The following is a 15415-nucleotide window of genomic DNA, read 5'->3' on the forward strand; positions in this document are numbered from 1 at the left end:
TTCTGTCTGAAACAAATGACATTTTCAGGGTTTCAACTTCAGACCGTGGGCCTGTAGCCCTATCAGTACTTGTAGCAGTCTTTGTAGATGTTGCTTGAAGGTGGGTGCATGCTTCTGGAAAAAGTTGAGTGCAGCACTCGGCAGCGGGAATGAATGTATCAGTAGTTAAACATGTGCACTGCAGTTCGATTCAAACAGGGATAAAAGTGCCCCATTCTGCTAATCGGTGCATGTCCCAGAGGCCAGACCTCCATTGACCTCCATTTGTTTCTCTAGTACAACGTCTTTAAATGTATTTTTCATTTTTTAATATTATTTTATTTTTCATATCAAGATCTTTATTTAAAGAATTTAGAAATCTTGCAATTTTCCCAGAGGCCATTATGCCTAACTCTACTTTTTGTTCTCTCAGGGAAGCCACATGGGCATTAGCACCAATAGACCCTACTTAGTTGTATGTAATGAGCATACTCTGATGAGGGTCTAGGCCATTGTAAAGGGAGGTGAGCAGGGTCATCTGTGACATCTCCTGTGATTGGTGGATCCTGTGTTCTCTACTGTATATAGACGTCTTTAATTGTAAAGAAAATTGACTGTATTCCACCGAGTTATAAATTTGCATTTCACTAACACGGAGTTCTGATACCTTCTGTGAAGAGATTATCTATCTCATATGTATTAATCTAATTATCATTATTACTATTATTATTAAAGCAATTTGATTGCAGAATAATTCTAGAACAATGGTACTCTAAAGGCCCCATCACACATAGCGATCTCGCTAGCGAGATTGCTGCTGAGTCACAAGTTTTGTGACACAACATTGATCTCACCAGCGAGATTGCTGTGTGTAACAGCGATCAGCGACCGGCCCCCCTGCCGGTATCGCTGATCGCTGCAGGAAAGGCCAGGACTTTTTTTTGGTCGCTGGTCTCCCGCTGGCCACCACGCATCGCTGCGTGTGACAGGCGGAAGACCAGCGATCTGCTGGTAACTAATGTACACATCGGGTATCCAAAGGACGTGCGTCCCTTAGATACCCGATGTGTACGTTAGTTACCAGCTCCCTGCATCAGCGCGCTGGTTACTAACGTGCACAGCGACGCCGGACGCTCGGCGTCGCTGTGCTGATCGCTGGTAAAGCTGTCTGTTTGACAACTCACCAGCGATCACATAGCGATTCACCAGCGATCCTGACACATTGATATCGTTGTCAGGATCACTGGTGAGTCGCTGTGTGTGACTCCAGCCAAACATAAGGCATTGTGCTGGAAACATTTACAGATATTCATACAGGTAATGCATTATACAGGTAATATTCACATTGTGGTAGTTCACTAACGTGGCGGCACAGAGAGGTAGGAAAAATGGGAACACCGTCTCCTTAAGTCCTTGTTGGTTTATTATCAGGCAGCATAAATCAACCCATGGGAACAAAAACTCAGCCTTCCTGGCTAAAACAGGAACAGAACAGCAAAAGGAAAAACAACAATGCTGCAGCACAGTCCGTATGTTGCGGACAGCACCCCCTCTGTAGCTGAACAGGTTCAATCTGTGCTCGATGAGCCACAAAGCCTCTGGAGACTCCTCTCTTCAGACTAGCTGAACCCAGACTACCTGTAGAGCTCAGTTATTTAAAACTAAAGGTCCTGTTACATTTAGCGATGCACCAGCGATCCCGACAACGATACGACCCGGTCAGGATCGCTGGTGCATCTCTAAATGGTCGCTAGAGAGCTGCCAAACAGGCAGATCTCAGCAGCGATGCAGCAGCGGTCGGTGGTCGATACTTACCTGTCACATGCAGCGAGGGTGACATCTTCCGCCCGCGTACATGGAGTCGTTCGTCGGAGCCAGCAGGAAGCCGACGACGAGAAATGGACCATCCCATTCTCGTGCAATCAGCGATATCCAGCGGGGAGCCGGATCGGAGGTAAGTGTCACATGTAGCGAGATCGCTAGCTTTAGCGATACCACTAGCGATCTCGCTATGTGTGAAGGGGGCTTAAGCCTGTGATTTTGCCATCATGTGATTGATCACATGATCATGACCTCACGCAGGTCCTGGCAGGTCTACCAGGGGAGATAAAGTGGACCTTCGCCCACCCACTCCTCTATGAACCCTTTCTCTCTATGAAGGTCCACATAAAACCAGCCCTTTTATGCAGCGTAACCCTCATAACAGGTAGTGTGCTGGCGAAAAATGCTCTGGTTTCATATCACTGACGCCTTTAGTGACACATATCTCCCTTCTACCACCCTGCCAGTGATTCTGTCACAACATTCACGTTTTTGCGTTCCATATTTAAAGGGGTATTTCCGGTAATTGTAATGGAATGGCAGAGCACATGCTCGGCCTCCGTTCCATTCATTCTGCATAGGACTTCTGGAGGCAGCTGACTTCAGCATTCGGATTTCTCATGCAGTGCCATAGAAAACGAATGGATCAGCAATTGAACATGTGCCTATCCTGTGAATAGGTAGATAGGTGTTAACTTCTTGCTATCAGAACTCCCCTTTAATAATAACAAATCCCAAATTTTGGAGCCCCGTCCAGACGCATATAGACCTCTTCATCCGCTAATTGTCGGGATATTTTATCAACATAACTGGACCAATCTTGTATGACCAGTGCCTCGCCTTTATTGGACAGTTTATATATTATAGAGGTGTCATTTTTATTACGTTTAATATCTCTATTTTTGTAAGGCTTGGTATCACAGAGAGATGTTTCCTCTGGCTCTCGGCCATAACCTCCCTGGAGACCAAATCAATATATGTTGTTTACGCTTAACTTTAAGGCCCAGTCTTACCCTGAAAAGGAATAACATCACCCAATACCTCTTCAGTAGAAGATGATTCAACCTCCTTTTCAATTTTGATGAAAACATATTTCCACCGTAAGGGTCTAAAAAAAACGAGTAAGGTCAATTTCGATGTCAAAGGTATCAGTACGGGTTACTGGACAAAAGAATAAACCTTTGTTGAGGCCAAATAGTTTAGCAATATGCATAGCCTTGCATTAAATATTTAGTACTAAATCTGGGGGGAGGTATCCTCTGTTGTGGGGAAATCCTCCAGATGTTTGTTGTGACGGGGTTACCAAAACAGAGCGGAACCAGAAGACCACACCTCTTCCGCCGCTGAGAATAAGCTCTTCTCCAGTATATTAAACAAGTTTGTTTCTTTAATCAGAACAGGGGCTAATCGGCCATGTAGGAAATTCCTGCCTTCAGCTGTTTTCGGTTAGCCACTCTTCTCCCTTATAAAAGCTAGGCTTGTTTACCAGGTCCTTGTCTGAGTTAGCATTTCCTATATAGATCTGGAGTGGGAGAAGCTGGTGTTTGGAGAGCTGGAGGAGTTTATTTGAGACTGTTGCTTGGTTTGTACACTTGGAAATTCCTCATCCTTTCCCGTCTTACTTTCTTCACCCTCCCTACACACCCTGGTGAATACCTCTGTTATATATGAGTGTATATTTTGTGTGTGTGGAGTTTTCTTTGTACCCTTGTCTTTGTCCCCCGTCTGTCGGATTGGTGTACTGCGGTACACAGTAGCATCTCTCTTCCCCAGGTGGGGGAAGGGGACAGATGTAGGGCTGTTGTAGGAGATAGGGCAAGGGCAGAGGCCTCGGCATCTTCGTCATCTGAAGTATCCTGGGGAACAGGGCGAGTTAAGGCGCCCCCTAGTGTTATGACCAGGAAAGGTGTCCCCTGGTCCCAGGTCACTCGTCAGTCATATTGTGACATTTATAAGTCGGGGACTGCATACACTTATATATATTAGTAAGCTCAACAAAGTCATGTCCCAAAAACATATATTGAAATAAATAGGTTAAGGGACCAACTCCCTTTAAACTAGAATATAGACTAGCAATGAAGGGTTATCCATACATATCTATCAGACACCTGTGAGTCTGCAGCTAGAAGAAGCCATAAAATTGGGAAGTACTGGAGGTGCCCCTTTTTGGGCTCATTGACACACTGTTTTTTCCTTCAGGATTTTGCTGCTGAAAAAGTACAGAGTTTTTCAGTACCAGCAAAGTGAATGAGATTTCTGAAATCGGAGCAAAAAGACAAAGTGTGAACATACCCTTAGGGTCAGTTTACATGGACCAACAGGATGCAATTGCCAAATGGTAAACTTTTACCAACTGGCAGTCGTTAAATGCGTTTTGCTCATTCATTGGGTGATTGACAGGTTGCTTACACAAAAAGATATACATTTAGCTAGGAGACAATACTATATATATCGTATGTTCCCATAATGATAACAGTGCGTATTGAATTCATAGAAGTGCTGATTCTTGTCTGCAGGTGAATTATTTCTGGAGATTAAATGTCCACTAGAAGAGGTGTATAAGATCTACTGCTATCACCACGATGAAGCCCACTCTCTACTGGAGTCCTACGAGAAAGACCCCGAAATGAAGGAGCATTTAAGACAGTATACAAAATCATTAAAGTAAGACTAACTTCAAATATATTTTTGTAGTTTTGTTCCTGAACATTTTAGGCTTTGGTTTATATGACTGGTAGCAAAGGACAATAACTTCTGGGCTACATCAAATCCTATTTAAAACTGAAAAGAGTAATATTTCTGAGAAGAGAACACAGATCAAAGAAACTATATTTTATTTAAAAACTTACATTTTCTATTATGTGTATTAAGTGAAATGTAATACCTGAAATATTGACATGCTATGCTCTAAAGATATGCTTACCAAGAAACATTGCTTTTAGTAAAGAAACATCTCTGTAATATTGTGCTATATCGTAGCACCACGTGGTGTGAATGCAGCCCCATGGTACTCAGCTTAGTGTTTATTATGGCAAACTATTAATTTTATAATAAAAGATAGTTACTAAAATGAAAGAAACCTAGCGCTACCTTATGGTCTTTGCTTACTGTGCTGATGCAATGATTCATATCGGTACATGGCTGGGACCAGTGATTGGCTGCTGTGCTAATGTGGGTAATCATAGATATCATCATTCAAGCACATTAAACAAAACCACAAGAGAGCTGTGGTGCTAGAACAACTGAGGTGAGTGATGAGTCTTTCATTATTTTCCTATTCCTCCTGTTAATAACATTTTTTCTAAAATTGAAAAATCCCTTTAAACATTTTACTGCTAGCGAATCATCTGATGAGGTGGATGCTCTAAACCGTAAGTCAGGTAAACATACTATGGCATGATGGTCAGGACATTCCAGATAGCCAAGTACCAGGTTAGCAGGGTAAGCAGGATGGCAAGCAGACAAGTGGAGCTGTAAACACCAGAAGACTCAGAGCCAGTGATGAACAGGGAAGCAGAATACTTGCTTGCAGAGAAAAAACACATTGCTGCAGCAGCATTTGTTGTGTGAACATAACTAGAAAAGAGTTTATGTTTAAAGCAGATTATGGAATAACTGCAGGTCTGAGTCAAGACATAAATGCAGTTAGCTGAGAAACAAACAGAAGTTTGCTTAAAGAGAACATGTCATCACGATTTTGCATGTTAAAGTAAAGGCATGGCCATGTTGGTGCTGTTATTGAGGTTAAATAGTTACCTTTACTAAAGAAATCCACATCTTGGTTGTTTTTTTTAAGCAGTATTTGAAATTTGAGTGAAGAAAGCTTCAAGTGCATAGAGGAAGGACTGTAGGTAGGGTCTTTGGCTCCTCGTCTATTACCCGGACCCTCCACCTTCATCTGATGTCTGTATCTACCTCCTGTTTTAAAGTTCATGCCAATGCTATCCTTGCCATGCATAGCATGGGCCTAGATTGATCTCCCGGCAGTCTTCAATAAAATGGTGCTGGTGCTTGCACAGACTGACTTCCCAGCAGTATTAAGTAAAATGGTGCTGGTGCTTGCGCAGACTGACCTCCCGGCAGTATTAAGTAAAATGGTGCTGGTGGCAGCACATGGGTATGTTGAGTTCTCAGCTCAATGATTGGTGAGGGCAGAGCAGAGTCCTGCAGTGCGCAGGCGCCGGACCTCTCCTGGCGTCTGTGAACTGATTGTAGTAATGATCCCCCATCCTGGCCCACATTCTGTAACAATGTTTCTTGTCCTGGCACTTTTCTTTAACACAAAAAAACAATAAAACAGCGATTTGTTTATCTTGTCCTCGTTCCCTTGACGTGCAATGTCCTTTTCCTCCTACATAGCTGGCACCTGGAACAGAGTGGCGCATGGCACTGACATCATGCGCTGCCTGAAACTGGCAAACCTCTGATAAGCCAGAGGCCATTTTAGCTATTGCAGTGAAGGAAGTTTTTGGCTCTCTGCACCACAATGTATTTCAGCTGAATGTGCAACAGAAGATGCATATTCATCTGAAAATGGCTCATGTGTCTGCAGTCATTACGCTCCTGTCAATAAGGATCTCTGTTGGGTTTGTTTAAGAATATTTTTGGCAAAGTAAGCCTTGCACTTAAAATCCGTACAACCAAGGTTTTCTCTTCTGCTATCAATTGTGCACTTACTAAATGTGGCCCTTTGTAGTCATAACTGGAGATCTGTTGTCTTTTACATAGTACTGAAAATTTGCATCTGAGCAGAGGCATAAACATCATGTCAGAATAGTGAGAGTGTGAAGAATTGATGAGGTCACTCTAGATGGTGGTGGATGTAATCGATAGCATAGAGCCATACATGGAATAGAAACGTTCTGATAGCAATGGGGCTCCCATTATTGTTTACGTTTTTGACATCCAGGTAAGAGGAGCCTGGTGTTTGTTTTTCGTTCTACCCTTTTTCCAAGGATTAATTGCCCTTTTCTTGTGTGTTAACTGCAGAGTCCTTCCATAGATAGATACAGATTCTCTTTACCAAGTAGCATGGGACCAACCATCTCTGACCCCTCACTCTAATAGCATCATTATGATAAGTAAAAGGATTTTGAATTTTATTTTCTGGATGGTCAGTAGCCAAAGTAAAGACTGTGAGATTGGAGTAGCACTAGGAGATTATGTGGAGACATGAATTAGTATAGTGGTAAAATTGAGTTTTGAGGGTTGTCTATAAACCTTAAATAGATTTTGGTCAAATGGGCAACAGCAATCTCTACCAACTTCCCCATATGCATAGGCTAAGCCTTCATGTGTTTCACTAGATATAATAAACCAGCCAGACAACTCTACCAACTCCTTTTTTCCTTGGAGAAAGAAAGGACTGGGCCTTGAAATTTAACCAACCTGATCCTTCTCCCCTCTGAGTTAACCTCAATTATTTCTGACCAAACTTGAGCACTAATCCCTTCTGCTGATATGAGCCTCCATTGCCTGACACCTGAATACCCTTTTTGTTTTATTCTATTCTAGTCAATAATAGTCATAGGTGGATACTTCATAATGAATTACCATTTCAATTAAAATGTGAAACGATTGATTCCCCCATGTGCTTGAGGCAGGTTAAGTAATGACCCATTCTTCAAAGCCTGAAGAGCATGTTTATTTCGACAACTTCTAGACGCCTTGGTCTGGTTTGATGCTTATCCCCACATAGCACATTGATCAGTGGTCTGCCCAGGTTCTTCCCAAAGCAAACAATCTGCTGGCTCCAACCACATCACAGGAATGGCCCAGCCTTTCTCACATAGTTTTATAATATCTTTCTCTTTTGAGAACATGAAATGCGCCTCTGTCTGACACCACAGCCCGGCTGGTATTGAAATCAAAGAATATGAAAAAAAAGAAGCTAATTATGTTGAATTGCCGGCATTGAGCAAAATGTTAAATAGATGTTCAAAATGGGTATTCAACGTAGGATGTTGCTTTTATCAGAGAGTGAATGACACAGAAAAGAGGGGCTTTACCACAAGGAATATGGGAATGCTGCTCCTATTCAAAGCCTTTTAATTATTTACTCTTAAAGGCACAGTTATTATAAAAATATTTTTCTTCACTGTAATAGACTGATGCCATAATGAGCTGACATTTTCCCTATGAGGATCTATTCATGTATACACTTAATATACACAGGTGCATGGGGGGGTTTACAGCAGTATTTAAGTCTATTCAACACATCGTGAACGGTATAATGCCTATATTGATATGATGCATTTTCAGGAAAAATTGGGATGCACTACTCCATGCCTTTTGTAAAACTTGTGCACATCTTATTATTAATAATAATAATAATAATAATAATAATAATGGATTATAAATTGCAATCCGCCTCTCTATAATGGCATAGTAAGAAATAACTCCAATGGGAAAACGTGTACCCTGGCAAAGTGATTTTGGTACTAATCATCCTCAAAATGTTAATTTCATAAACTCTTGTAACGTAAAAAGTGTGAAGCAGAATAATACTGTAAAAAATCTGGTGACAAAAAATGTACTAGTCATGTCTGTGCCGGTATCATACTGTATGTAGAGGTAATCCCATTATCAAAATGTTTCACCCAGGCAGTAAATATATAATAGCTGAGTGTTTGACAGATTTGAACCGAATCCTATGCACCAAGAGCCGTAGCGCACATGTGTGACCACATCTCCATTCACTTCTAAAGGTCTATAGGTAGTACACATGCATGAATCTAGCAAGAGTTAATGTCAGTCTCTTGCTGGCAGCTACTTTTAGGCTGGTCAGCTGATGTTAGTTGGTAACCACTCCCAACTCCCTTTAAATAGTCACATGACCCATGGTTAGTATAAGTGACAGCCAGGGATTAGGCACGTGATGGCAGCAGGGGGAAGGACCCATATTGGGCGTTAGGGGAGCTTAGAGACAGGCACAGCTTGTTCTCAGGAGGTGTCCCATCTCCCTCTCCCTACTGTTAAGGCCTTCCTCTCCCTTTATCATACCGTTGTACATATATGTTGTGTCGTCCGCCGGACATACCCATGTCCGTTCGTGAAATAGGTAGTGCATGTTCATGACCAACACTCCCATGTGGTAGTGATATTGTGTAAAGTTGTCATGATCCCAGTGCAGGTTTTTGAGCTGCACGTCAGGGGTTAATGTCTGGAGCTCAGTGCAGGTTTTGACTTGCACTCCTGGGGTTAATGACTGTGGCCTCTTTCTGGTTTTGGGAAAGCTTCTTAAACCCCTGGGAAGCTCCAATCCCTGCCAGTTATACTTTTGCCTTTGGCCGAGTGTGGTGACCTCTGTGTGACTGTGCCTGTTTGTTGTTATAGCTTGTTTATATGGTTCTGACCCGGTTCTGTTTCCCCTTGTGAGTTTGCCTGTTGATTCTGTACTGTGCTATCCTCTCTGTGTATGATTCATTGCCTGTGATCTGACTACTCTCTGCTCGCCCCTCTTGTACCTTGCAACTATCTCTGTGTATGACTCATTGGCTACGTCCTGACTATCCTCCCTGCCTATGCCCCTTGGTAACTTTGTCTCGCAGTTACCCTGCTAGGAGTTCTCTTGCAGCTCCTAGCTCTCTGGAGTTTAGGCCACGCCCCTAGCAGTCACGTGCTTCAGGTCCTGCGGCTGAAGTACACATCTACTCGGCTGCTGCCCGCTCCACAGGTATCTTTGAGCACAGTTCGCTTTACTCAGGACATGCGCTTTGGCTCAGTGAGCAAGTTCAGTGCGATTTTTCTGACATTATAACTGGCCTGCTATTTTTTTTCTCTCCTCACTTCTGCAGCATGGACCCAATGTGTGCTTTATCTAAGCAGGTGAAATTCTTGACTCAGTCACCGCAGAAGCTTAGTTTAGAACACCAAGCTCTGGCCCAGTCCCAACGGCGGGTTGAGGACTCAGTTCAGGGGGTACAGGCTTCCAGCAGGTGGGGAATAGAGATGTCATTTTAGTCCCACCCGAATCCCCGGTTAAATTGCCAGATACGTTTTCTGGTAACAAAGATGATTTCAGAGCATTTAAGGAGGGCTGTAAGCTCTTTTTCTCTTTGAGACCCCGCTCCTCTGGGGATGAGAAACAGAGGGTGGGGGTGGTTATGTCCCTGCTCAGGGGGTCCCCACATGCCTGGGCGTTTTCGTTTTCCTCTTCTGCCCCTGAGAGAATGTCTGTGGATGCATTTTTTGAAGCATTAGGGCTTATTTATGATGAGCCTGATAGAGTGTGTTTGGCTGAGGACAAGGTGATGAGTGTCTGTCAGGGGGAGCACTCGGCCGAATGGTTCTGTACTGAATTCAGATGTTGGGCAACCGAGATTTCCTGGAGTGATGCCGCCCTTCGGGGGCTGTTCCGTAGAGGCCTGTGTGAACGTCTGAAGGATGCTTTGGCACTCCATCCTCCTCCTGACTCCCTGGAGGATGCCATGACCCAAGTGGTTCGCATGGATCGCAGACTGCGGGCTAGAGGGGTTATGCAATGGGAAACACCATTATTCTTCAGTGGAGATGAGACCCGGACTCTTCCTGTGGCTATGGAGGTGAGCGCTGTCACCTGTGAGGAAAAGGAAAGAAGATGCCGCCAGTTGTGCTTCTATTGTGGGGAATCTGGACACTGGAAGAAAGACTGCCCCTCCTGTCCGTCATCCTCGAAAAATGGCGGGAAACAACTAGGTCTGGGTAGTAGTCGAGGAGGCTACCCAGACCTTCAGGTACAATTTTCCTCACGTGCAAAAATGGTGCTGCAGGTGGAACTGGAACTTGGTAATGGTCCGGTTCAGACTACTGCTTTTGTTGACTGTGGTTCTGCTGTGAGCCTGATTGATACCAAAGTTATGACTCTCAATAAGATAGGGACAGTCAGGCTTCAGGATCCTGTTAAACTTGTGGCAATTGTCTCGTCTCCTCTTACCCAGGACGGTATCTTTTGCAGGTCTGAACTTTTCTCTCTAAGAGTGGGTTCCACTCATGTGGAAAAACTAAGTTGTCTTGTGCTAGATAACTTGCCTGCAGGACTGGTACTGGGGATGCCTTGGCTTCAATGCCATAATCCTACCATTGATTGGGTTACAGGGGAGATCACTCTTCTTAACGCTGTTAAATCCGTATCTGTGTCGTCTGTCGGTCTGGAAGGTATTACGGAATACCTGAAGGATTTCAAAGATGTTTTTTCCGAAAGTGAGGCTGAGGCGCTGCCACCACATATACCCTACGATTGTGCCATTGATTTAGTACCCGGAGCCAAGTTACCTAAGGCTCGATTGTTCAATTTGTCTGGGCCTGAGCGCCAAGCCATGAAGGAGTACATAGCTGAGAGTCTCCGCAAAGGGCATATCAGGCCTTCTGTGTCACCCGTGGCAGCAGGATTCTTCTTTGTGAAGAAGAAAGATGGTGGTTTGCGGCCATGCCTCGACTTTCGGTAACTGAACAAGATAACGGTTAGGAACACTTGCCCACTTCCCCTCATCCCAGACTTATGTAACCAGTTAGCTGGGGCCCAATGGTTCTCCAAGTTAGATATGCGGGGGGCCTACAACCTGATAAGGGTTCGGGAAGGGGACGAGTGGAAAACTGCGTTCCTCACATCAGAAGGATTCTTTGAGAACCTGGTAATGCCGTTTGGGTTAACTAATGCACCTGCTATTTTCCAGAATTTCATCAATGTTGTGTTTTCTGACCTGATAGGCCGTTTTGTTACTATTTATTTGGATGACATTTTGGTGTATTCCCCGGACAGCCAGTCTCACTTGCAACATCTACAGACAGTTCTCCAGAGACTCAGGGAGAACCGATTGTTCGCTAAATTGGAAAAATGTTCGTTTTTTGTACGGGAACTGTCTTTTTTGGGGTTGATTGTGTCCTGTGAGGGGTTTCGTATGGATCCTAAGAAGGTGCTGGCGATCGCTGACTGGGTTCAGCCTTGAGATCTCAAGGGGCTCCAGCGCTTCTTAGGATTTGCGAACTGTTATCGAAGATTCATTAAAGGTTTCTCACAAGTGGTTAAACCACTCACGGATCTTACCCAGAAAGGCGCTGATGTAAAAAAATTGGTCTGTACTCGCTAAGGAGTCCTCCTCAGAGATTAAGAAATGTTTCATTTCTGCCCCGGTGTTGGTACAACCAGACCCGTCCAAACCATTCATTGTGGAGGTGGATGCTTCTGAAGTGGGGGTGGGGGCTGTGCTGTCCCAGGGTCCGGCCACCCTTACCAATCTCAAACCCTGTGCCTTCTTCTCCAAGAAGTTCTCCTCAGCTGAGAAAAACTATGATGTAGGCAATAGAGAACTTCTTGCGGTCAAGCTGGCGTTTGAGGAATGGAGGCACTTTTTGGAAGGGGCGGCTCACCCTATCACGGTTGTCACGGATCACAAAAATTTGGCATACCTTGAATCTGCTAAGAGGCTTGCTCCTAGACAAGCCCGTTGGTCACTTTTTTTTCACGATTTCAGTTCTCCATTACTTTTCGACCGAGGTCCAAAAATGTTAATGCGGATGCCCTGTCCAGAAGTTTTGACCCAGTGTCTCCCCCTGAGCCGCTGTCCTCCATTCTTCCCCCAGGGGTGGTAGTGGCGGGGGTCTCAACTGAGTTGGAACAAGAAATTCTAATGGCTCAGGCCCTAGATCCGGCAACCAGGCCAGGGGATAAACTGTTTGTTCCAGATTCATTGCGGCCTCGACTTCTGCAGGAGTTTCATGAGTCTAGGCTGAGTGCTCATCCAGATATCACGGCCACTAGAGAGGCAGTAGCCAGGGGGTTTTGGTGGCCTTCATTAAGGTCCGATGTCAAGGAATTTGTTTCTGCTTGTGGCGTGTGTGCCTGTTCCAAAAGCTCGCATAACCGGCCGGCTGGGGAACTCATACCTTTGCCGGTTCCTGATAGGCCATGGACTCATCTTTCCATGGATTTTATTACCGGCCTTCCACCTTCCAGGGGCAATACCGTGATCTGGGTGGTGGTGGATAGGTTTTCTAAAAAGGTCCATTTCATTCTCTTGGCAGCATTACCGTCAGCAGAAACATTATCAAGGTTGTTTGTGCAGCATGTGGTCCGATTGCATGGGGTACCCCTAAATGTTGTGTCTGACAGAGGTGTGCAGTTTGTGGCGAAATTTTGGAGGGCGTTCTGTATGAAATTGGGCATCTCACTCTCCTTCTCGTCGGCATATCACCCGGAGAGTAATGGTCAGACAGAACGCACCAATCAATCCCTGGAACAAATGCTCAGGTGTCTGACTTCCACCAGACAGGAGGATTGGTGTGATGCATTACCATTGGCAGAATTCGCTTTTAACAACCGGGTGTGTCAGTCCACCAACATGTCCCCATTCCTGATTAACTATGGGTTCAATCCGCATTTTGGGGAGTTTTCACGGGTGGATTCCGGTTGTCCAGGGGTAGAGGGGTCCGTTCAACGGTTAAAAAACCTCTGGGCTGAAGTCCAGCGTAATATCTCTCAGGCCCAGGGGAGGTGTCATGATCACGTGTGTCGGGTCGCAGATGATGCCGTAAGGCGAACCCATAACACACGTGACCCTGGATACACCGCCTCCAGTGGGGCGAATTTAAATAATAACACGTGCAGGTGGATACGCCGCCTCCACCTGGCGAATTTAGGTATTACACGTTATAAATACATTTCTGGAAACACCGCCTCCAGTACGGCGAACTCAAATAATAAGGGGGGAACCTGGGAAACTTCAACAATGGTGGGCCCTGTGATAGGGAATGGGGACATGGAGACCTCCTAAGCTCCCCTGAGCCAGTGTCCCTGCACTCCTCACGTTCCCTAAACAGGCTCCGCACCTGTCGCCGCACGCATACCTCAACGCCCTTGCTCACCCTGACCCTAAACCCTCACTAGGGAATGGGTTGGTGCGGAGACTAGTCCCACCACTGCACTAACAACACACATGAGGAAAGAGACAACACAGGGGAAACACCACTTAGCTTTGCTCTGTTGCGTACGCTCCTAGCAACAGAGCCCACCACCTGTGTGCATCTTCTCCTCCACCCTGATCCATCACCATAACTGGATCCGTCACCATCATGCAGCCTGGGAGCAGAGTCCATCACCACTTGCAGCAGTCCAGTACACAGAGTCCCAAGATGAGTCCAGCCTCTGCCAAGAATCCAAGCATGCTCGAGTCCAGTTCTCAGCAACCAAGTCGAGCAAGCTGAGTGCAACTCTCTTCCTTGTCGCCACTCCTCTAAGCCATGCCCGCACTTCCCGCCGACACCATAAACTGCGACTACACTAGGCCATGTCAGTCCTTCCTGCAGACACCATTAGCTGGCACTCGTTCTCTCTGGCTGACTGCGCAGGACTCCTATCCAGCTCCATCCTTCCACCAGGCTCTCCAACAACTAAGCAAGGAATATCACCAGCAGTGAGTGATCACCCTGAGCACACCTTTATAGGGTGTCACACCTGATCCATAATTAAGTGAACATTAACCTAAACCTAAGGTGCGATACCATTCCCCACCACCGGGCAACTTAGAATGAACGACACGAAAAAAAGTTCACTTAATGCATTTAATACCGCCAGATCCAACACTGGATCATGACAGTAGGTACAAATATTTTGCTGACAAAAAGAGAGCCTCGGGAGACATGTTTCAGGTGGGAGAGTAGGTTTGGCTTTCCACACGTAACATCAACTTGAAGGTACCATCAGCTAAATTGGGACCAAAGTTTATTGGTCCGTACGAGATTATGGAGATAGTCAACCCAGTGGCATATAGGTTGCGTCTCCCCGCCTCCTTCAAAATATCCAATGTGTTCCATAAATCTCTGTTGAAATCCGTAGGGTCTGTCAAAGAGGACTCCGAGCCTATTGTTCCTCCAGTGCTGGTGGAGGGTCAGTTGGAGTATGAAGTAGGACATATTGTGGACTATCGGCGGGTGCGCCGCTCTTTGCAGTACCTGGTCCACTGGAAGGGATATGGACCAGAGGAGCGCTCATGGGTCCCGGCTCGCTCTGTACATGCAGATCGCCTGGTTCGGGCTTTCCATGCCAAGTACCCGGGGAAGCCTGGGGGTCCAGAGGCCCCTCGTTGAGAGGGGGGTACTGTCATGATCCCAGTGCAGGTTTTTGAGCTGTGCGTCAGGGGTTAATGTCTGGAGCTCAGTGCAGGTTTTGACTTGCACACCTGGGGTTAATGATTGTGGCCTCTTTCTGGTTCTGGGAGAGCTTCTTAAACCCCTGGGAAGCTCCAATCCCTGCCAGTTATACTTTTGCCTTTGGCCGAGTGTGCTGACCTCTGTGTGCCTGTTCGTTGTTATAGCTTGTTTATATGGTTCTGACCCGGTTCTGTTTCCCCTTGTGAGTTTGCCTGTTGATTCTGTACTGTGCTATCCTCTCTGTGTATGACTCATTGCCTGTGATCTGACTACTCTCTGCTCACCCCTCTTGTACCTTGCAACTATCTCTGTGTATGACTCATTGGCTACGTCCTGACTATCCTCCCTGTCTATGCCCCTTGGTAACTTTGTCTCGCAGTTACCCTGCTAGGAGTTCTCTTGCAGCTCCTAGCTCTCTGGAGTTTAGGCCACGCCCTTAGCAGTCACGTGCTTCAGGTCCTGCGGCTGAAGTACGCATCTACTCGGCTGC

General features: G+C 45.5%; 1 protein-coding gene across 1 annotated transcript in view; it reads left to right on the forward strand.

Moving 5' to 3' along the window:
- ARHGEF38 (Rho guanine nucleotide exchange factor 38) overlaps nucleotides 1-15415 on the forward strand; it is a 181762-nt gene that overhangs the window by 72498 nt on the left and 93849 nt on the right. Inside the window, exon 4 of the mRNA XM_073571813.1 lies at nucleotides 4317-4464. Coding sequence (XP_073427914.1) covers nucleotides 4317-4464 — 148 coding nt within the window. The remainder of the gene's footprint in view (nucleotides 1-4316; nucleotides 4465-15415) is intronic.

This window comes from Dendrobates tinctorius, unplaced genomic scaffold, assembly GCF_039654945.1.
Source record: "Dendrobates tinctorius isolate UK_male_01 unplaced genomic scaffold, ASM3965494v1 ptg000030l, whole genome shotgun sequence".
Lineage (NCBI taxonomy): Eukaryota > Metazoa > Chordata > Amphibia > Anura > Dendrobatidae > Dendrobates > Dendrobates tinctorius.